This window comes from Conger conger, chromosome 3, assembly GCF_963514075.1.
Source record: "Conger conger chromosome 3, fConCon1.1, whole genome shotgun sequence".
NCBI lineage: Eukaryota > Metazoa > Chordata > Actinopteri > Anguilliformes > Congridae > Conger > Conger conger.
This window is the reverse complement of record NC_083762.1, coordinates 15149284-15172561: the sequence shown is the minus strand read 5'-3', so window position 1 is coordinate 15172561 and position 23278 is coordinate 15149284. Positions and strand designations below refer to the sequence as shown.

At 45.8% G+C, this 23278-nt stretch overlaps 1 protein-coding gene and 1 pseudogene across 2 annotated transcripts; both read left to right on the top strand.

Annotated features, from left to right (window-relative positions):
• Positions 1-706: 706 nt before the first annotated feature.
• klc2 (kinesin light chain 2) lies at positions 707-15614 on the top strand. Of its 2 annotated transcripts, none has more exons than XM_061234888.1 (13): positions 707-1190; positions 3816-4059; positions 4601-4904; positions 6504-6720; positions 7738-8101; positions 8675-8774; positions 9563-9612; positions 9729-9796; positions 10476-10584; positions 11392-11544; positions 12053-12177; positions 12488-12545; positions 12671-15614. In XM_061234888.1, the coding sequence occupies exons 2-13, from the start codon at positions 3835-3837 to the stop codon at positions 12752-12754; spliced, it is 1857 nt and encodes a 618-aa protein (XP_061090872.1). In that variant the 5' UTR covers positions 707-1190; positions 3816-3834; the 3' UTR covers positions 12755-15614. The 2 variants fall into 2 exon arrangements, with proteins under 2 accessions (XP_061090872.1, XP_061090873.1); XM_061234889.1 differs by lacking the exon at positions 707-1190 and adding an exon at positions 2643-2698.
• A 659-nt stretch (positions 15615-16273) lies between these two features.
• Positions 16274-23278, top strand: part of LOC133123855 (serine/threonine-protein kinase D3-like) — an 18373-nt pseudogene continuing 11368 nt past the window's right edge.

The following is a 23278-nucleotide window of genomic DNA, read 5'->3' as shown; positions in this document are numbered from 1 at the left end:
GAGACAAGTGCTTGTAACATACGTTTAGGAATGTTCTTGTGTTCATTTTTTTTTTCATTTGATTTGTTATGTAGTGCTGCTTTTTCATAATTTAAGAAAGTTGTTAATCACAGTTGTTTGTGGAAATGTTACTCTGTGTATTTTTAAAATAATAATAATAAACAGCCCCGATTTGTAGCCATGTGTTCTTTGTCAGTGCTTTCTTATTAAAGTATGTGATTTGCTTTTGTGCTGTTTGACTTGGAAATTAGGTTAGGTTCTTTCTTTCTTTTTGAGGGTTTGATTATTATTATTTTTTAACATTGTTTTGCAGGGATCAAACAACTTTATTCTTGGCTTCTTATATAGCTTGTTGAAAATATTCTCAGTTGCTAATATTCTTAAACTAGTTAACTGTTATTTAACAATTTCTTATCTTAAACTATTAAAAGTTCATCATAATTGTGGTCACAGAAAGTCCTAATTGCACATTTAATTTACATTTTACCTCCGTCTGGATGACCCATATCAGCCACAACAATCTCATTACCAAGAAGAATTGGCCAATTCATCTTTGATTTGAAAGGCAGTAAAAGGGCTAAATTGGAGCTCATCATTAAATTATAATAACTAAAATGATTGAAAACGGATGTGTCGCAATTATTCCTGAGAAGGTTATTAAAACTCGCAACTTGCTCTTCATCCTACTCTGCCCAGGCCGGGGTACAGTAAGTGGGGGAGCAGGGCGGTGGTGGTGGTGATGTCACCGCTCTGAGCGACGGCTGTGGATTCTGGGAGAATTTCCATCACCAGCCAGCCATTTTCATAGCTTCCTGCTGTCATTTGTAAACACGGGTAGACGGACCGCAGCGTAGACCCGCACATTCACGGAGGCACGAAGGAACCAGCAAGGATGGATGGGAGGAAGCCGGCGAATCCTCCTCTCCCTCACTGAGATCACTTTACTGATCACGGCCGACCTCGAAGGAACTGATTGAACCGGGACTCAATCCTATTATAGCTAGCCACGCTAGCAAAATTGGCTACAATGCATGGTTTGGTATTCGCATGCGTAGCGGTACCAGCGAGATAAACCTAAGAGATAAAAATAAAGATATTCTTTACTTCGGAGTCAGCTGAAGAGGAATAAAGAAGATTGAAGGGGAGAGATTTAACTGAAGACGAAGACATTTATTCTGCATTGGAGAAAGGTGATTTTAGTTAGGCGGTTGACTAACCTAGCCAGCCTATAGCTTCGGTCCTTGTATACAAAGTCAATTCCTAACCTTTTAGCGAGTTGGCTGGCAATACAGTTTTATGATGTGTTTCACGCTTACGTTTAAGGTTCTAGCTAGCTATATAGTTAGTAATCACTGATGGATTCATTTTTATTTCTTAGTTCTTGGATGTTAATGTGTAACTTAGCGAGCTAGCCTTTATCTCGCTCATCGCATCTCTGCATCCCGATGTTCTGAACAATGATTAACTGAGGTACCATCGTAGTTAGCTGCCTTGCTAACGGTGCTAGCTAGCTAGCTCGGTCATTATTTATAAACTGAGTTAGATCGGACTTTTGAGTTTTGCAAGAAAATGCTGTGACTAGACGCAATCGTTTCTCGGTGTTGGAAAAAAACGTTTGAGAATGTATTATGATGCATGACTTCACCTTACTGCACTAATAAATAATTTCTAGTGGATGCCCCAGGCTTGCACTTTTGTCGCTATCCTAGCTAGCTAGTTGTGTATATTTAGCTGGTTGTGTGAGTGCGATCGTTTACCGTGTCAGAGGCATTGCACGCAGGTAGCAGATAAGCTAAATTTAGCAAAACACCTAGGCTACAGTTGTATTATATTCGATTGGTTAGCTAACGTTAGCTGACGGGCTTGTTACTCGGATTGCATCCTTCATTAATGTCCCGATAGATGCATAGCTAGCCTAGGTCCTGAGGGATTAATAACATACATTCAATATGTTAATATAAGTTGCAAAATGTTTGACGGCATGGAATGAGTGGACACATTCTTCAAATCCATTGCCACGTTAGCGACATGGAAAAAGTCCTTGCCCCACCTCATATGCAATATTAACGTGTCCTTCAAAACAACCCATGTAACGTTAATGTATTCTGTTATTTCCTTTAACATATCTAGCATTAGAGGGGTAATGTTTAAACATTTGGTTGCCTTTGTCATTGGATTGTAGCGGACTACTTGTCATTAGTTTTGAGTAACACGCCGTTATACTGTTATCTGTTAAAGTTAACGGTACCGGCTTGATAACACTGGCAACGATCAGTCACCTTCATTTACTCTTTTGTTTAGCTATCCTAGTTTCTGTGATGGAAGGTTGTTTGCATTAATACTGAGCACATTTCGAGCCATTATCTGTAATAATTTACTTGCAGTGAAGTGACGTATTGATAGTCTGTTGGAATATAGTTATAAAACCTATAAATATTTTTTGAGCAAGGTGTCCCTGCGCCGATTGGCGATGTTACCGATGGAAATTGCGGGATAGCTGATGTTGGTGCATTGCAGTCGATATGGAGGGAGGAGGGAGAAGGGAGGGGTGATTGTGTGGGCAGCGGCCTCCTGGTGGCGTGCTTGGGAGAAGCCGAGGTATTCTTTCAAAAATGGAAATGACGGCGATCTATTCTGCGCAAGATCTGCACGACTGCCTGAGCTTTTCCCATCGTCACCACCAGCCACGCAATGCAATGTACAGATAAGTCAATATGCACGGAATAGGCAAACGTCCTCATGAAAGTGGGTGCTGGGTCATACGTGTTCAGTCGTGCGTTTAGCTGTTCCGCATCACCTGTTTGTTTATATTTGCGCCAGTTTGGCAGACCATTTTGCCTCACTGGGACGGATTTAGTTGAACAACTTTTTTTTGGTTTGTTTACTCTGACTCTAATATTGTCATATGTAGTCCGACATTAGAATCACGCTTCGCCATTACCAATGTCAGAGCGTCATTGCTTTGTTTTGTTTGGTTAAACCTAACATAGTGTGCCGACCTTAGACCGATCCGACGTTCGACCGTTTACAAGGATAACACCCGTGCACTTTTAAAGGTGTGATCGATATTCCCTGAACAATCACATGAACTCCATTGCGGTGGGTCTAATGGGCGATTCATAGCGGAGAACACTTCCAGAAAAAGCCCTGCGAGAATCTGATCAGTGTCAAAGTTTGTCCTTGCCTACATTTGCTGCATCACTGAGTGCTGTTCACAGACACAGGACAGACATCTGATCGTCTGGGGTTCAAGGCTAGGTTCAAACAGGAATATTAAAAGACTTGGATAGTCTAGATACCGGGAAACAAAATTAAATCGACCTCAATCAACATTGGTTGGTGGTGCAAGCGCATAGTACCTCTTCCCTACACAGTACAGATAATTTTCATGGTTTTCCACAGAAAAGTTCCCAGTGACTAGTACTGTACACTCAAAGTACTGTATATACATTTCTTGATGATATTTCAGCCGGGAGAGCATGTTAAAAAACAATGTCTGAGCTTCAATCCTGCTCTGTGTGGATGCCATCTCTTTAATTGGCTTCTCACAACCCAATTAATAATACTGCTATGGGTTTTTACAGCTATATCATGTTTCCAGGTACCAACAGTCAGTTTCCAATTATTTCCCATTCAATCCCTGCATCATATTGTTGTCCATATCTATAAATGTATCCAGCCACATGAATGGTTAGTCTAATGGCACAGAGATCATTTAAATCTCAAAATATGTTCTAATCTGTGTAAGCCGCCTTAACTGTGGTCTGGATTTTATTTTAAAATCCAAACCCTACCCCCCGTCCTCCTTCATGCAGTGTGAACGCAGCTTAGGCGATGTCCACCATGGTGTACCCACGGGAGGAGGCTTTGGAGAGGCTCAGCCAGGACGAAATCGTCCTCAACACGAAGGCTGTGATCCAGGGCCTGGAGACTCTGCGTGGCGAGCATGCCCAGCTCCTCACCTCTCTGCTGGACTGCGGCCCACCCGCTGCCCAGGAGAAGTCCGGCCTGCTGCGCAAGAGCCTGGAGGCCATCGAGCTGGGGCTCGGCGAGGCACAGGTACTGCAAGGCATCGGATAGGGGTGTGTGAAAGTAAGAGTGTGTTTTGTCTGTGTGTGTGTTTGTGCTGGGGGTTGGGGGGGGTGGGGGGGGGTGTGTGGATTTTGGGTGATCCTGATGGAACGTTTTGAGTCCAGACCTGGGTCAAATATGTAATTGTTTTAGGTTCAAATACCTTTTATGTGCTTGATTGATCTTACCTGGTGCAATTGAGCCAACCAAGAGTTTGCGACTTTTTGAGATTATTTCATTGGTTCACATACACGAGACAAGCACAGTAAGGTCTAGACAAGTATTTGAATCCAAAGCAGTTATGTATTTGACCCAGGTCCAGTGAAGTGGGGGTTGAGGATAGGCTGATTAGTGGATTTCAGGTGATATTGATGGAACGTAGGTTTGAAAGCAGGATTTGGGTTCCTGTGTGGAGTCTGTAGGCGCATGCATGTTTCTAGGTGCAATCGGGTTGGTTTGGGTTGAATCAGAGGACTTAGTTTAGTGACAGTTGTTGGTTGTCGGCTGACCCCCTCGGCCCCCTCCCCAGGTGATCATCGCGCTCTCCAGCCACCTGAGCGCGGTGGAGTCGGAGAAGCAGAAGCTGCGGGCGCAGGTGCGGAGGCTGTGCCAGGAGAACCAGTGGCTGCGGGACGAGCTGGCCAACACCCAGCACAAGCTGCAGAAGAGCGAGCAGAGCGTGGCCCAGCTGGAGGAGGAGAAGAAGCATCTGGAGTTCATGAACCAGATCAAGAAGTTCGATGACGACGTCTCGCCCTCCGAGGAGAAGGCCGGCGAGAACGCCAAGGACAGCCTGGACGACCTCTTCCCCAATGACGACGACCAAGGGCCAGGTAGGGTAGTGGAAGCCTACTACACCTCTTCCCCAACAACGATGACCAAGGGCCAGGTAGGGTAGTGGAAGCCTAGTAGACCTCTTCCCCAACAACGATGACCAAGGGCCAGGTAGGGTAGTGGCAGCCTAGTAGACCTCTTCCCCAACAACGATGACCAAGGGCTAGGTAGGGTAGTGGAAGCCTAGTAGACCTCTTCCCCAACAACGATGACCAAGGGCCAGGTAGGGTAGTGGAAGCCTAGTACACCTCTTCCCCAACAACGATGACCAAGGGCCAGGTAGGGTAGCAGCAGCCTGGACAGTGTGAACAGGGCAAAATCATCGCCCCAAACGCATCGGCCGATCTGTTTTAGGATTGTGTGGAACTTCAATTTCAATTTCATTAGCTCAATCATGTCTGAATCTGATATGCGTATAAGCACCAGCTACAGTCACAGCCTGCAGATGTATCCTAAATATTTTACTGTGGTCCAGTACAGGAGTGAACCAGTGTGGTTTATAGAGCGGTCAGAAAACAACTAAAATTAAGGTAACTGCTTGGAACAAAAACCAGCACATAGATCGGCCCTCCAGGACTGGAGTTGTGCATCCGTGGCGTGGTGGCTGAGGTACATGACTGGGAACCTGGAAGGTTGGTGTGTCAAGCCATGATGAGATCTGGGCGTCCATTGGGCCCTTGAGCTGGGCCCTTTACCCCACACTGCACCCCGGCACTGCACGATCCTAAGTAACTAGGATGGGTCAAATGCAGAGGACCCGTTACCCCATGGGTAATTCAATAAATTATATCTTTGAGCGCTCCTCTGAATGCTGTTTGCGGGTTGCACACTGATCTCTCTCCGCCGCTGTCCCCAACAGCCACAATAATGGGGTGATTTATGCGAGCATCAAAAATGCCGTGTAAGCCTTTTTTCTTTGATTCTTTATTTTTCTTTTTTTTCTTCTTTTTTTTGCATAGCACACTGTTATTTATTATAAACCACTCGCTAGCACATTCTTTAGTTAACAGACTGCACAACAAAATGATTTGCCCAAATTCTGTTCAGTAGTTCAAGCAAGGTAATCGCATTACCTCAAATTTAGTCTGAAAAATGCCATGTCCTGACCTAACACGCTTTGTATTGAGTGTGCTGACATAGCTGATATGAAGCCAATGGCAGTTCTTTTGAGCAGTACAGAAGTACTTTGATTAAATGGAAGTAATCCAATTAACCCAAAAAGTATTCTGGCCTGCTAAGTGTCCTTTCTGTATCTAGGCCTCAAGCCTTAGAAGAGAATTTCAGACTCCCTCACACAACCCACAACACATAATACACCAGAGCTAATCAAATCACAGTCCCAGAGGTCAGAACTGCTGGCTTTCTATCCTCCCTTGACCTGGGAGTGTGGTGTGAAGACAGTCTGGCCTATCCGCAGCACTGATTGTTCAGCTAATTACCGGGGAGAAAAGAAAACCAGGGCCAGATTTTAAGATAGCTCTACTACACCATCACTCGGAAGATAAAATTATGAATTATAGATTTCTGCAAAGCAGATGATGTTTTTGATCTTTGACCCTTGACCCCTAACCCCTTGACCCCATCCATTCCTTGCTCAGCCCAGCCCAGTGGAGAGGTCGCAGCCCAGCAGGGAGGTTATGAGATTCCAGCTCGACTCCGTACCCTCCATAACCTGGTGATCCAGTACGCCTCCCAGGGCCGGTACGAGGTGGCCGTGCCCCTCTGTAAGCAGGCCCTAGAGGACCTGGAGAAGACCTCCGGCCACGACCACCCAGACGTGGCCACCATGCTCAACATCCTGGCTCTAGTGTACAGGTAGGCCCCATGCTCAATATCCTGGCTTTAGTGTACAGGTAGGCCCCGCGCTAAACTTCCTAGCTCTAGTATACAGGTAGGCCCCATGATAAACTTCCTAGCTCTTGTAGACCCCATGCTAAACTTCCTGGCTCTAGTGTACAGGTATGCCCCATGATCAACATCCTGGCTGTAGCGTACAGGTAGCCCCCATGCTAAACTTCCTAGCTCGAATATACAGGTAGACCCCATGCTAAACTTCCTAGCTCTGGTAGGCCCCATGCTAAACTTCCTAGCTTTTGTAGGTCCCATGCTAAACTTCCTGGCTCTAGTGTACAGGTATGCCCCATGATCAACATCCTGGCTGTAGCATACAGGTAGCCCCCATGCTAAACTTCCTAGCTCGAATATACAGGTAGACCCCATGCTAAACTTGTTAGCTATGGTAGACCCCATGCTAAACTTCCTAGCTTTTGTAGTCCCCATGCTAAACTTCCTGGCTCTAGTGTACAGGTATGCCCCATGATCAACATCCTGGCTGTAGCGTGCAGGTAGCCCCCATGCTTAACATACTAGCCCTGGTGTACAGGTAGGCCCCATGCTCAACATCCTGGCTGTAGTGTCCAGGTGGGCCACATGCGCAATCTGTTAAAAAAAAATTGCAACAGTAACACGTCAAAGAGTTGCTTTGTTCATTAACAATCTTACAGTGTGAGTAATCAACATACCTATGATTAGCCTCAGTTACAGTAAAAGCAGCAAAACTGAGTGACTGGACCCCTTTTACTTGACCCACAGACGTGTAATGTGCAAAATAATATGGATTATTATTAAATCCATAATAAAGGATTTTGTGGTAGTGTTTTTTCAAGGTTTGATAGCTTTATTAAAATTTGTCATTATTTTTGGACAATTTAGTGGTACAGTTTTTTCAAGTGTTGGTTATTTTATGAAAATCAATCATTATTTTTTGACAATTTTGTGGTGGTTTTCAAGTATTGATTATATATATATATTTTTTTTATTTGTTTGCTCCAGGGACCAGAACAAGTACAAGGAGGCGGCCCACCTGCTGAACGACGCCCTGGCCATCAGGGAGAAGACCCTGGGCAAGGACCACCCTGCCGTGGCCGCTACGCTCAACAACCTGGCCGTGCTCTACGGCAAGCGGGGCAAGTACAAGGAGGCCGAGCCGCTCTGCAAGAGGGCCCTGGAGATCCGCGAGAAGGTGCTGGGCAAGTACCACCCGGACGTGGCCAAGCAGCTCAACAACCTGGCCCTGCTGTGCCAGAACCAGGGCAAGTACGACGAGGTGGAGTACTACTACCAGCGCGCCCTGGAGATCTACGAGTCCAAGCTGGGCACCGACGACCCCAACGTGGCCAAGACCAAGAACAACCTGGTGAGGACAACCGGGACCTGGGGCAGATACGCCATTTGTTTTGGATTAAAACATTTTCCACGCTTTACTGAGCTTGTCTGGCGTAATGGTACCTATGGAATACTAAAAAAGTGGAAACCTCACTTCTGGTCCTAGTTCTTGTCTGGTCTGGTCTGGTCTGGTCTGGTCTGGTTGGCTTAGTCTCACCAGGCGAAATCAGTCGAGCACAGAAAAGTATTTTAAACCAAAAAGATTGGAGACCCTCCACCCCCCCTCATTGACTTAATCAACCCTCCGTGTAGTAGTCATGGCATCGGTGTCTGATAAATCATAAGTATAGGTGATTAATTTAATCTTTAATGTTGTCATTTGCTATATTTTAAAGAAGTTTTCAGTTCAGGCACTGTTTTTGACACCCGCACCATTTTAAAAGTATAAAATCGGCAAAATCTAAACAATGCCCACCCCTAACTATCAGTGACACTAAAGCTTCTGTAGGTAGTGTACTCGCTTTCCACTGACTCCCTCTCCCTCTCTCTCTCCCTCTCTCTCTCCCCCTCCCTCTCCCTCTCCCTCTCCCTCTCTCCCCTTCAGGCTACGTGCTATCTGAAGCAGGGGAAGTTCAAGGACGCCGAGTCGCTGTACAAGGAGATTCTGACCCGCGCTCACGAGAAGGAGTTTGGATCCGTCAACAGTAAGTCGAGCAGACTCGCGTTCTGTTCCTGTGTCGTTATGGTTACGCGCCGCAGATGCCGTTCCCTGTTCCGATTCGCCAGAAGGGATCAGAAAGTAGCAGGTGCAGCTGGCATTGGCTGTTTTTTCTGGTTACAGCCAAATGAGCTACTCTTATTGGCTTGCCAGACATCCCCAGGCTGCCAGCTGTTGTCAGTAAGAGATGAGTTAACGCCAGCTAGAGGGGAAGCTCTTCTGTGGTCCTGTGGGGGCAATGGCACAGATTTGCCTGTAGGGGGCGCTGCAGCCCACACACATATTTTCATGTTTTTGAGCTTTTCATCCTGGAGCCTTCCATCTGTGCTCCATACTGATTAAAACAATTACAATGCACAAAAAGTAAAACCATTGCAATTTTGGTGGATGTGTGCATATTTAGGGTCTAAATGCTATTTTTCCAATTGAAATTATTGGAGGATGTTGCTGAATGTTAACACAGAAAGCTGACCACAGGAGATGGGGAGAGAATTGGGCTCTGGAGGCAGGGTTAGGGACGGAAAAAAACCCAAAAACTGCTCTTTGAAAAAGTTTTGTGGGCGTTTTAGATGCTAAAACCAGGAAGAGAGAGCTGATGCATGTGGGCTTTAACTCTGTTGGCCGGTGCCTGTTTGAGGAGATGTACAGAATACAGTATCCGTTTATAAAGGGTATCGAATATGGATCGCGGTGTCCTTAGTGTGACCTAGCTGGGTGGGGGATGCGCTTCTAGAAACGGGAGTTCATAAAACGATGACACTGCTCTCTTTTCAGACGACAACAAACCCATCTGGATGCACGCGGAGGAGCGGGAGGAAAGCAAGGTGAGCATGCACGGCCAGGCGGCCGGAGACGGGGTGTGAGAGGGGGGTTCCGCTCGGTCCTGTCCGTGGGCCTTTTCGTTTCTCACCCCTCCTCTCCCTCGTTCTCTCTCTCTCAGGGCAAACGCAAGGACTCGGGTCCCTACGGAGAGTACGGGAGCTGGCACAAGGCCTGCAAGGTGGACAGGTGGGTTAGGAGCCCGGATCTACCCAAATGTTTCTCTTTCTTTCTCTCTCTCTCTCTCTCTATCACTATCTCTTCCTTTTTAGCTCTATCTATTGCTCTATCTATCACTATTTCTTTCCATTTATTTGTTTCTCTTTCACGCTCTCTCCGTCTCTGTATCGCTCTATCTGTTTCTCTTTTGCTCTGTCTCTGTATCTGTTTCTCTTTTGCTCTGTCTCTGTTTCTCTTTTGCTCTGTCTCTGTATCTGTTTCTCTTTTGCGCTGTCTCTGTATCTGTTTCTCTTTTGCGCTGTCTCTCACTCTCTTTCTCTCCCTCCCTCGACCGTGACTCAGTGTGATTAATAATGATCACGGCTGTGCTGTGGAACAGAACTCCTCACTCTGCCCGGAGTGACTCAGCACAACTGCTGAGGTCACCTCCTCCATTTTCTTTTCTCCTCTCTGTCACCCCCACTCTAGTTAATGCCAGTTGTTTGTCTGTCAGTGTACATTAGCCTGGCTGTATTGATAGTTGGCTCTTGGCTTCTTCTTATTTTCTTGCTGCAGCCAGCACTTCTGGAAAAGAAAGAACTTGTGCATTTTATTGATTCTGTTTGTGTCCCTTTGTATGTTGATTTTAATTTGTTAATCATTAGTATTATGATCATGGGTATTTACTTCTTTTTTTTTTTTCTGTCAGCCCTACAGTCAATACCACCCTGAAAAGCTTGGGGGCGCTGTATCGCCGGCAAGGAAAACTTGAGGCTGCTGAAACACTGGAGGAATGTGCCACCAAAACACGTAAACAGGTACTCACTCAACCCACAATACCTACTACACCCTCACTCAACCCAAAACACCTACTACACCCTCACTCAACCCAAAACACCTACTACACCCTCACTCAACCCACAATACCTACTACACCCTCACTCAACCCAAAACACCTACTACACCCTCACTCAACCCAAAACACCTACTACACCCTCACTCAACCCAAAACACCTACTACACCCTCACTCAACCCACAATACCTACTACACCCTCACTCAACCCAAGACACCTACTACACCCTCACTCAACCCAAAACACCTACTACACCCTCACTCAACCCAAAACACCTACTACACCCTCACTCAACCCAAAACACCTACTACACCCTCACTCAACCCAAAACACCTACTACACCCTCACTCAACCCAGAACACCTACTAGACCCTCACTCAACCCACAACACCTACTGCACCCTCACTCAACCAGAAACACCTACTGCACCCTCACTCAACCAGAAACACCTACTGCACCCTCACTCAACCAGAAACACCTACTACACCCTCACTCAACCCACAACAGCAATATTCCTGTGCACCGATCCGGACTCCTAAACGTCTGTAGCAGAATAGCAACTGCTTTTTAAGAGTGACAGCCTGCCCACATCTGGAGAACAACGTAACTGATGCATCTGCCCCCTTACCCTGTCTTCCTCCGTCTCCCTCCCTCCCTATCTTCCCTTCTCTGTCCCTCCCTCCCTCTCTTCCCTTCTCTGTCCCTCCCTCCCTCTCTCTCCCCCTCCCTCCCTCCCTCTCTCTCTTCCCTTCTCTGTCCCTCCCTCTCAGGGCATAGACGCCATTAACCAGAGTAAGGTGGTGGAGCTGCTGAAGGACGGGGGGGCCGGAGGGGCTGAGCGACGGCAGAGCCGCGAGGCACTGAACGGGCCCGGGGCGACACGGGGGGACTGCGAGGGCGACGAGGGGGCCGAGTGGAACGGGGTAAGGCGCATCCAAACTCTAATGTAATTGCTGTGGTTCTAGAAGGCTGCCCTGTGCCTTTGCACTACCCACCCCCTCTACACCCCCCTCACTTGTCTTTGTTCTTTTATAGCTACTTTATGTCCACATTACATTACTAATGTTTGCCAAGTTGTTTGGCCTGCAGTTGATTGAATCCCTCCCTCCCTCTTTCAATCTCTCCCTCCCTCCACCTCTGTCCATCTGTCACTCCATCCCCCTCTCTCTCTCTATCTCTCTCCCCCTCCTTCTGTCCCTCTCCCCCTCTGTCCCTCTCTCTCTCTCTCTCTCTCCCTCCCTCTGTCCCTCTCCCCCTCTGTCCCTCTGTCCCTCTCCCCCTCTGTCCCTCTCTCTCTCCCTCCCTCTGTCCCTCTCCCTCTCTCTCCCCCTCTCTCTCTCTCTCTCTCTCTCTCTCCCTCCCTCCCTCTCCCCTCTCTCCCACTCTCTCTCTCTCTCTCTCTCTCTCTCTCTCTCTCTCACCCTCTCTCAGGATGGTAACGGAGCCCTTCGCAGGAGTGGCTCGTTTGGGAAGATCCGTGACGCTCTCCGCAGGAGCAGTGAGATGCTGGTGAAGAAGCTGCAGGGCAGTGGCCCCCAGGAGCCCCGCAACCCAGGGTGAGTCAGGGACCCCCAGATCCCTGGCCCCGGCCCTGGCCCCTTCTGTCCTCCTTTGGGCCCCTAGAGTACGAGGGGGTGCTTCCAGTTATGGTTGTTTAGGATCGGATTAATTTACACATGCACACAAGACACCATTACAAGAGTATGGCTGAGACTCCTCTGCGACTCCTCTTTGCTCTGTGACTTGATTCCACCGGTTGATCATCTTTGAGGGGAACAGGTGAAATTAATGAAATTAAGTTGGGGAAAATGCGTCCTGCTTACTAATGGGTGTCTGTCTGTCTGTCTGTGTCTGTCATTCCGTCAGGATGAAGAGGGCCAGTTCTCTCAACTTCCTGAACAAGAGCGCAGAAGACCCAGCACAGGTATGAGCCCAGACCCTTCCTGGCTCTCGCTCTGCGGAAGTTCTGTTGGAAATCATTGGACCTGCTGTTTTATGTAATTTCTCTGCTTCACTGAACCTCTGATCTGTCTGCTTTCCTTTTCCCAGGACCCCAATGCAGGCCTATCAGAATGCAGAGGACTGAGCGCCAGTAATGTGGACCTGTCAAGACGCAGCTCTCTGATTGGCTGAAGTTAGGTGGAAATTAGGTGGGGCAGAAAAAGCAATGCTTCATGAAAAGGGTATTTCCCGCCCAAAATACTGTAAACAAAATGAAATGCATTTCTCTTTATAGAAAAATTCCAAAAAGAAAGAAAAAAAAAAAACACATGGCTTTCTGATCAACACTGGAAAACCTGATTGCTTTACTGGAAATTACACTGGAAATGATCAAACTAGTATTAAAAAAAAAAAAAGAAAAAAAAAGAAAGTAATTCAGCATGCTGCTTCCTAGACTTGGGGTGGAATGTCTGCAAGGGAGACACCTAGTGGTAGGTTTGAGTAACAACATCATGGCAAAATCGCTGGACAATTGCCTGACTCCTTTATGCAGACATGTCATCTCATGTTAGAATCAGATTTCAACCTTAAAGAGAAAAAAAAACATTGCATATAAATATAAAAATATATATATTTCAGTAGTGGCATGTATTACTGCAAATGCTTCCCCACGTGTTCGATAGAAAACACCAATCACCACGACAAAACTGTTTTGGAAAATAAAATAAAAAAATAATTGGAAAAAGTTGAATAAGAGTTGCCTTTTGCAACTTTTGCAGTCAAAGATGAGTGGTCACAATTGGGGTTTATTTTATTTTATTACATTTAAAGAAGTCTATTAAAAGGAAAGTAGGGAATGGATGAAAAAACAGCACTGCATACAATTGAACCTCACTTCTTGCCTTCTGTGTATATATAGGTATAATTTATTGACTTTCTTCTGTGTATATAGCACACCAAGATTGTGTTGATGCTGTAGAATTTAGGCGGGTTGTTGAACAGTTTTTGAGAGGATCGATGAAGGGAGGACTAGTTTAAAAGGTTACTATGGAGACTCGGAGCTCAATTCACATTTTCTCCCTATGAAAATACAGGGATGGTAAAACCAACTCGTCCAGTAAATGACATATCAATGAAAGACGATATAGGTTGAGTGTAGTTTGTCATCTGCTCTTGCCGAGAGTCAGGTGTTCGATAAAACACTGATTTGAATTGCAGCATTGGTCTTTGATGTTGTACATTGTATTGCCAATCTCATTGTTGTGACATGGACACACACACACACACACACACACACACACACACACACACACACACACACACACACCTCAGTCACAACTGTTCGTCCCTTCTCCAGATTAAACAAAATTTTTCAATAGAATCCGCAAGGTGTTCCAGTCGACTGTAATTGGCTTAAGCAAGCTAGATGGGTGCTGCTGGGGGCCAGTTAGTGGGTTGGTAACTGCATTGAGAGGTTACCAATCCAAGATGGCCGTCTTGTGGTTTACATTGACAAATGACCAATACAAGATGGCCGTCTTCTGGTTTACAAGCATGTTTAAATGGATGGATTACAGGCATTTGGCCCTTCCCTTGCTGTTGCCAAAAATATGGTCATTACTTTGTTCCGTATTGTTGTATCATGAGTTGATGCTCAGCTTGGACCCTTGATATCCAGTATCTGACGTGCATCCAGTATGCACTTAAGAGAACCGTGTTTCCAACTGCAGTCTTCATCCCCATTCACATTGGTGCCTTGTGAACTCAATTGACTGGAACCTGAACGCACTGTTTTTAGCCCCATAGAAACTGCCACTGCTAAAAAGGTTTGTTCATTTTCAATGGGAATAGTAAGGGCCATTTTAACAGAAGGCTCAAATTTAGTTTGCAAATAACTTGAACAAAATAGCTCCCCCCTATTTGACATTTCAAGGTGTTTCCCACACGAGATTGAATTGTGTTGGTCTGGTGGGTTATGAACTTATACCCGGTCAACTGAAAAACTGCAGAAACTTCCTGTTACACTAATATTCTCAGTGTAGTCCATGTTTCTACTTATTTAACCTTACGTTAAGGGGAGCACATCAGTGAACTTTGTTATTCATTATTTGAATGTTACATTTTTTTTTTGTTTGTTTTTTTTTTTTTTTTACTTTGATGGTACTCTAGGTCATTAATGTTGAATGTCATTTTATTGTGTGTGTGTGTGTGTGTGTATATATATGAGTTAATTTCTCTGAATAGACTGGTTTGGGAGAGGACCAGCTGTAGAATGAATGTGTTTTTGGTAGGATGAGGGTAAAATAACTATCTGCTCTATGTAGTGGCTACCAGTTACAGTTATTTCTGGGGGGAGGGGGGGGGGTGTGCTTTTCTATTTAAAAATAATAATTTGAGAGGTTCTCAAAAAGTTTGAAAAAGGAGGTAGGAGAACAGGGGGAATCTGAAAGAAAAAGGGAGATGGATATAGGGAGGTAGGGAGGTCATGACTGGAAGCCATTGGGAGAAGAATTAAAGTGAAAGAGGGATATGAGGGAAGAGAATGAGAGGTTAAGAAGAGAGAAAGAGAGGAGGGAGCAGGAGGGGCAGATGGCATTAATTTTCTTTAACCTGTGAAAAAAAAAAAATCTGCTGTAGCAAGAGGTACCTGTATAAACTGGCACTCTTTATGATGTGAATCTTAGTCCCGTGCACACGCACATTCTCAGCTCCTAATGCTCAGCTCCTCAGCTCTGCTATGTGTGGTGACATGAAGAGGCGATACCATGGCAGGGCCACCAGGGGGCGCTGGTCTGCGGTCTGTGTGCGCTGAATAATGCTGTATACTTCTGAACGGAATGTGACGTCGCAAAGGCAGGTCTGCCGGATGCCAATGATAATGAGCATGCTCCTCCACTGGGCACTGGTTGGTCAGAATGTAGTGGCTACTGGGGCTTGTGGGAAATGTATTTCAGTGACGGGTCCCATTGTGAGGGTGCCAACCTTGTGTATATTTTAATAAAGGCTCAATAAATGAAATGAAAAAAAAAACAACACACTTTTCAAACTGAAATCCGGTGTTTGTCTCTGCTTTGATACAACAAACCTCCCAGGGTAATGGAAAGAATGAACTTATTGTTCCTAGGGAGAGTTAGATGTTTTAATGTCTATGTTTTATTTATTTGTTTTTAATGGGATTTTTACATTAGTTATTTGTATCAGTCTGTTAATATTAATTAATAATGTATAGAGAAGATTTTAAATGTTGACTTTAGATTAAAATGTTGATTTAGTGGTGATGTACTGCTTTTGTTTTATTGCTCTGAAACAAAAATTAAGAGCAGTAAACAAACTTGAACTTGGGGAGGAAACAAAAATGTCCTGTGGAAGTAAAACATTACTTTAAAATGTTTTGAACCCAAAGGGGTACTTTCCCTTGAAGAAATGGGCTTTGAAAGGTATTCTCCCACATACAGATATAAAGATATGCTCATAAACAATGAAGTGATGCATCGATATGAAGATTAAAACCTTATAAGCCGTATGCTGTATGTTAGGTATAAAACCTCATAAGCGGTATGCAGTGAAGAAATCAGAGCGGTGTGTTTTGGGGGAATGAAAAAGGGGGTCAGGGCTCCAGGCGCTGTTGGGCGTGCGTGTTCCCCCGCCGCAGGCTGTGGGCGAGCAGACACAACGGCCCTCTTCCTGTCTTCGTCTCCGAGGCACACCTGCCGAATCGCACACGACGCGCGGCAGCAGCGCAGGCGGGAGGAGGTATTTAGGCGATTGGGGAGACCGTGCTGAGGAAATGGACCCTGGTCCTGTCCGCTGCAAACTGGAACACATCGACTCTGGTATTTCAAGTAAGTTTTTCACACTTTGTTTTCTCGACGGCAGCGAGGCGTTTTGTCAGTTGATCTATTTCAACGACATCTCACCTCATCAAAGCTCTGACCGAAATATGCTTTAACACGGGTTTCCTTTTTTTGAGAGTGGCTTCTTGCTTCTTTTGACTGGTATGAAGTGGAGAGGACATCTCTTTCATTTCTGTTGGCTCTAGTGTGAGCTGTCAAGGGGAGTCACGGTGCCCCTCTTATGGAATAAGAGAAATGTCGCAATCTGTCTACGCAGAGCAAGATTAGGCTTGAGCCCCTGCAAATTGGTGTCCCATTTTACTCCTACGTTCGGGTTTGAAAACAAGGCAAATATTGTTCTAGTGTTTCAAAACTTGGCAGATGAGGACTGGCGAATATATTACTCTAGTGATTTTAATGCAGTCATCTTGTACATTGTAATCCTGATATGAAGCACAAAGTTGTATATAGAGCAAAGGTGCTCATTCTTTTCCATGTGTGGGCGTGCAGACACAGACAATTAAATTTTCCTTTGAAGTAGTACAATGATTACTGCTGGGTTTAAAATGACCTCTTGGCGATAAGTTAATGTACATCACTCCTGATTATCAGGCTGGCCGTATTGCACAAAGAAAAGTTCATATTCTTGGTGTATGGGGTGTCCATGTATAGATATATACAGGGCATTCTGTAAGTATTTGGACAGGGGCACAATTTTTGTTTGCTTTACCGGCATTGACTCTTATTGGGCCTTCATGTTTGCACTCCATATGCAAATGGAGTCTGCTGATGTACAATTGATGCCCACATCTCAGATCAACTCTTGACCTTTTGTTGGATTTGGTAAATGGTTAGCGTTCATATAGCGCCTTTATCCAAAATGCTGTACAACTGATGCTTCTCATTCACCCACTCATACACTCACACACCAATGGCGATTGGCTGCCGTGCATGGCACCAACCAGCTCGCCAGGAGCATTTGGGGGGTGCCTTGCTCAGGGACACTTCGACTGCCAGAAGACTGCTGAGCCAATGTCGCCTTGTGGATTGCTTGTGCATGAACTAATCATGCAACATCACTGCTGGCCAAGAAACAGCTGAGTAGCTAATTTTGTCCAATTACTTTTGGTTCCCCGAAATGGGGGGGGGGGGGGTGTATAAAAATGGCTACCCGGGTCACCTGTTGTGGATGTAAATTAACGCTGACAGTCTCCACTAATGCGTATGAATTGTTTCATTTCAAATTCAATGTGTTGGTGTACAGAGCCAAAACTACAAATAATGTGTCATTGTCCAAATGCGTACTCTGTATATACTGTATTTAATATTCTTTGAGGCTAGATATATTTTCTTGCATCGAGTATGATTAAGTCTAACATTTTGATCAGTATACTGTATACTTGTGGGGGGAAAAATCCGGCATTCAGTATTGAACTGGGTGGCCCATGTTTTCATGAATCAATTTGATATCGTTGAATGAACTTCCTGGTTGCGTGTCTTAGTGGATGTGCTCTCGTTTTTGGCTGCTGCCCTGTCGCTTTCCCAGGTTCCTTCTCTACGATGTCGATGGCCTCTTCACCCCCGGAGTCGGCTGCCCTGCAGCCTCAGGGCCCCGCCCTGATCCAGCTGCAGATCGGCCTGTTTCGGGTGTGGGTGCCTGTGTCCGGCAGTCAGCTCAACTTCCACGGCGTGAAGAAACTGGCGTCCCAGATCTTAGAGAAGAAGGTACATCCCAAAACACGACTACACTCCGTGCTTCACTCCGGTGCCGGAGACTCTGTGCGTTGGCAAAAAAAAAAAACCGTATGGCGTGCTCCGTTCTGATCCGCACTGCGTTGTAAATGGAATACTCATTTTAAATCGTTCTACAGTAACTGTTTGCTGCAAACATAGCTTGCCGTGAATGTTCTCTATATTGTGTGCTGCCATTCGGAAAAAGCTGAAATGTTTGGAATATGAAGGCAACCACCGTACCGAGTCTCCCCTGCATACGGAGGCTGCCTGATCAAGCACGAATCGGGCTTAAAAAGCACAAACATAAAACATTACCACTGTGTCGGTGTACGCTGATGTACGCCGCCTATGTTTGAACCCTTGGTCCCCATAAGTGTGACATACGGTACGTTCTGTCTGAGTGTCTGAGGTACTTGTGAGGACATCGTGTTTGCTGAAGTTTCCAGAGGTTGCAGACTATTTTTTGGAAATATGTCATACCTGTGTCCTCAAATTTAAAATACCACAATTACTTTAAAATACCTTTTCATAAATAAGTCACAAAATATTGTCAAATGCAAAGTATTTGTGATTTGAAAGTAACTGAAATGGAATATAATTGATTCAGTGAACAGGCAAAGTAGGCTTATTTGAATTCATGGGCGTAAATTGCGTTGCGACACAGCTGCATCTCGGATGTAGGAATGGCTCAGGTGGGATGGAAAATCTGCACAATAAATTCCTATTTTTCCCATTTTATTCTTTTTAAGGGGCATTCCCGCCAATGAAATATGCTGTCAAACCCCTTTGTTGGGAAGATGGTAGGGAAGTCAACAGATCATTCCGCAGCACGTTTTGTTTTTTTTGCCTGTGTGAAAATCATGTAACATGACCCCACAGCCACCATAATGGGGTCATTGAATTTATCAGCCTTTTGCATCTTATCTACGGCTGATCGTAGGGCTTGCAGTTGTTCTGTGATAAACTGCAGCTCTTCCTCCCCCATGTAAACGTCTGCAGTTGTGTTCCCCTACGTGTCTCTGGTGTGCGCATGTCCGCCCTTTCTTATTGTCTTGAACGGCCGTTCTGACATTGGATAGATGCTGCGGCCGGGGTGGATGTATGCCTTTTCATCGCACCTCGCGCGCACAGTTGTGCATCGGGGGCTTTGCTTGTGGTTTTTTCGTGAATGCTGCTAACTTTCCGACCACAATCCCCCCCCGGCTCGTACCTCACGCTCGCTGTGTTGAGTTCTGCCTGCTCTCTTCATCAGAGTTTCCACTTTACAAGGCCAGCCTCTCCCCTGCAGGTTTCGCACCGTTTCACCCACACGGAAACACCCAACCTTTCTGTTACAACTGCGATAGACATGCACTGAGCACTTTATTAGGAGCGCCCGTGCACTTTCTTATTCATCCGATTATCTACATTACATTACATTACATGGCATTTAGCAGACGCTCTTATCCAGAGCGACTTACAACAAAGTGCAAATCAAACACAAGAACAAGTGCAAAGAGGACCTGAGAAGACAGTACAGTTCCGGCCAATTGTGTGTGGCAGTAGTGCAATGCATAAAATCGGGTGAGGAGCTTCAGTTAATATTCACATTAAAAAAATTTGATCTCATGTCGGATGTTGAGCTGCGGTGTGGGGTGACCTCCAATAATATGGATTATAAGCCATAAATAATATAGTAAACATAAATAGTGTTTCCTGTTCATGTCACAACATCAAAAATATCTACCCTAGTTCCAGCTGAACCTTTCCAAATCGCTGTGCAATTGCCCCTCCCCTCCCCCCATGCAATTTACTAGAAGGGCCTGCAATACTTCCTGTCTGAAGTCTGTCTATGACTCTGCCTGGTTCCTGTCTGAGTCTGTCTATGACTCTCTGCCTGGTTCCTGTCTGAGTCTGTCTATGACTCTCTGCCTGGTTCCTGTCTGAGTCTGTCTATGACTCTCTCTGCCTGGTTCCTGTCTGAGTCTGTCTATGACTCTCTCTGCCTGGTTCCTGTCTGAGTCTGTCTATGACTCTCCCTGCCTGGTTCCTGTTTGAGTCTTTCAGTATTTATAGCAGTATTAAACTTCACACATAAATTTAGTGCCCTATAAATCTCAGTTGGAACTCTCCATTTTCTTATTCAGGGGCCCCCCATCATAAATTAAAATGATTATCTATATTTAAATATTTTGGCAAATGTATGTATAATCATAGCATATCAAGTGTGGCGAGTTGTTTTTTTTGTCAGGTTTCCTGATGTAATTGACCTATTCCTCATGTTGACCAACGGCAGAACACCTCACAATGAATATAAAATATTATATAAATATATTTATTATTTTATATTTAGCTATCCAGAGTCACAAGAACATTCATTGTGGCAAACGGTGCCGCATGAATAGCACCAGCCCTCTGTAAAGGAAGTGAATACAGAACCAACCAGTGACAAATTATACCAAAGTATGTGTGTGCTAATGTCTTTGAGTTTGAGTAACCGGTTGTGGTGCAACTGTGCTTACTGTGTCAAAACGTGTCAGTTGCGTTCGCTGCGGTTGCACACCGGAGACTGGGGTTCGATTCCCGGTCCTGCCAAAAGCCGAGTTTGGCCGGCTCACGTGGAGCGGCATTAATTGGCTCGCCCCTCCAGAGGGAGGGTCTTGGCAGGGTTAGCTGATCGCCGTACAATAAGCTCCTCGGACGCCTTGGAACCACGGACACGATTAGAGAGATGAGACGTCTTGAAGAAGGCGTGTCGCTCTTCCTCGGCCCACCAGGGGGCAGTGTATCTAACACTAACTCAAATTGAATTAGAGGAGGGTTCAATTAACTACTAAAATGGGAGAAAAAAGGGAAAAATCCCAAATAAATGTATTATGAAACGTGTCGGTTGCAAAGCAGGCATTGGTTGTCAGAGACTAATTTCCTTATGGGACAATACATTTTCTGCTATGTGACTGTGTATTCAGTTGTGTGTGAATCCTTGCTGACAGTCTCTCCTGTCTATTTCGGAAAGGCTCACGAGAGCACCATTGTTGGACTCGGAGAGAAAATCCTGCTTTTCCGGCACGAGCCCGGCACGGACCACCTGCTCCGACTCCTGGGAGGTTCTGACGCGCTCCAGCACGGCGACCTGGTGGAAGTGGTGCTCCCACGTACGTCCAGTAGGGGGCGGTGCTGGCAGACATTCTGCTTTCACCACTCGCCGTGATTATCAACGCTTTCAGAGTTTGGCGGTCGAGAGACCGTTTCAGCTGGTTGCATCATCATTGCAGTTATTAGGCAAAGTTTGTTCTAAAAAAAAAAAAATTGTTTTAATTATCTGTATTTTGTGTTTCCTGGACTGCAATGTATTTGTATGATGCAAAGTTTTATAATAGGCTGTAATTAATCTTCAGTGACCAGGCCTGTGTACCGCAGCAAATACTTATCTGGTTCAGGTACTGATCTGTCTCCTCCAGGTTCTGCGGGTCCTGATCTGGCTGGTTCAGGTTCTGCGGGTTCCAATCTGTCTTCTCCCGGTTCTCCGTCTGCCGCCGAGATGAAGCTCAGCCCACACACCCTGGTGGTCCAATCGTATCGCACCCCCACGTTCTGTCACCACTGCGGGGACATGCTCTGGGGGATTGTGCGTCAGGGGTTAAAATGTGAAGGTAAAGACATGGGTCATGTTGACATGTAGGGCGGCCTGTAGCGTAGTGGTTAAGGTAAATGGCTGGGACACGCAAGGTTGATGGTTCTAATCCCGGTGTAGTCGCAATGCGATCTGCACAGCCGTTGGGCCCTTGAGCAAGGCCCTTAACCCTGCATTACTCCAGGGGAGGATTGTCTCCTGCTTAGTCTAATTAACTGTACGCCGCTCTGGATAAGAGCGTCTGCCAAATGCCAATAATGTAATGTAAGGGGTCTGGGGTTAAAATGTGCAGGCGTTCATCATTTAACCCTTTCACTGTTTAAGTGACTTTGACCCTGGAATGATTGTTGGTGCCAGACAGGGTGGTTTAAATATCTAAAAAATTGCTGATCTCCTGATTTTCAGGCACAACATTCTGTAGAGTTTTGCAGAGAATGGTGTGAAAAACAAAAAACATCCAGTGAGCAGCAGTTCTGCAGACAGAAACATCTTGTTAATGAGGGACATCAGAGGGGAAGGGCCAGACCACATGTTGCAACAGTAGTGTGCAGAAGATCATCTCTGAACACACAACCTCTAAGTGGATAGGCTACAGCAGCAGATGACCATTAAGTCTCAAGCACGAGTCTAACGTAATAAAGTGCTCACTGAGTGTATATTTATACACATACAAGAGTAATGCAGTGTGTGCCGTTCAATAATGTGCTAGATAGAACACACAATGTGTCAAAACCCTTAAGTGGACAGGCTACAGCAGCAGATGACCAATGAGTCTCAAGAATACGTCTAATAAATCCGTTGTGAAGTGCTCAGTGACTGTACGTTCTGCGGCGTGTTCAGTTTGCTGTTTTCCTCTCTCAGGGTGCGGGCTGGACTTCCACAAGCGCTGTGCCCTGCTGCTGCGCAGTGACTGCACTCGTACACGCAGACGCTGCGGCCCCAGCCTGTCCCTCACGCCCGCCGGCCGCCTGCGCCTCCCCTCCCTCTCCACACAGGCAGGAGGCAGCCTGGAGGAGGTCAGCCTGGGGGGGGGGTTAAAGGGGAGAGGTCAAACAATTAACGTTCTGTGAGATAATCACAGAAGGCCAGGACTGTCCCAATTGCTCATACAGTACTGTATACTTTATTGTGACTATGGATAAATTATGTGACTAAAAGTGACTGTGGACTATGGATAAATTAAATTAATACGTAATTTTAGACTACCCATCTGGGTTCTGCCCTGTTTATCTGATTGATCTACAAGTGTTTTCATTTATGTGATCACTCTAGCACCTGGAATTCCCTCTATGGTTTTCAGCTCCCTGGTTCTGCTTTGCACTTTACTGCACATCACTCTGGATAAGAGCGTCTGCCTAATGACTGTGATGTAATGTAATGACCCACTCAAGTGGTGTGGGCCGTGGAGCCTGGTTTGTGATTGGCGTGATGTTTTTGTCCTTCCCCTGCCCTGCAGATTAGCCTGTCGAAGCCGAGCACTCAGTCCCGCCCCCCTTCCTGGGCGGGGCATCCTGTGTGGATGGGTGTGGGTCAGGG

Bases quoted from the DNA above. Each gene is read 5' to 3' on its own strand.
- klc2 (XM_061234888.1), top strand. From the start codon at position 3,835: ATGTCCACCATGGTGTACCCACGGGAGGAGGCTTTGGAGAGGCTCAGC. The intron at 4,060-4,600 runs GTACTGCAAGGC...CCCCCTCCCCAG, and splicing joins TGGGGCTCGGCGAGGCACAG to GTGATCATCGCGCTCTCCAG. The intron at 6,721-7,737 runs GTAGGCCCCATG...TGTTTGCTCCAG, and splicing joins ATCCTGGCTCTAGTGTACAG to GGACCAGAACAAGTACAAGG.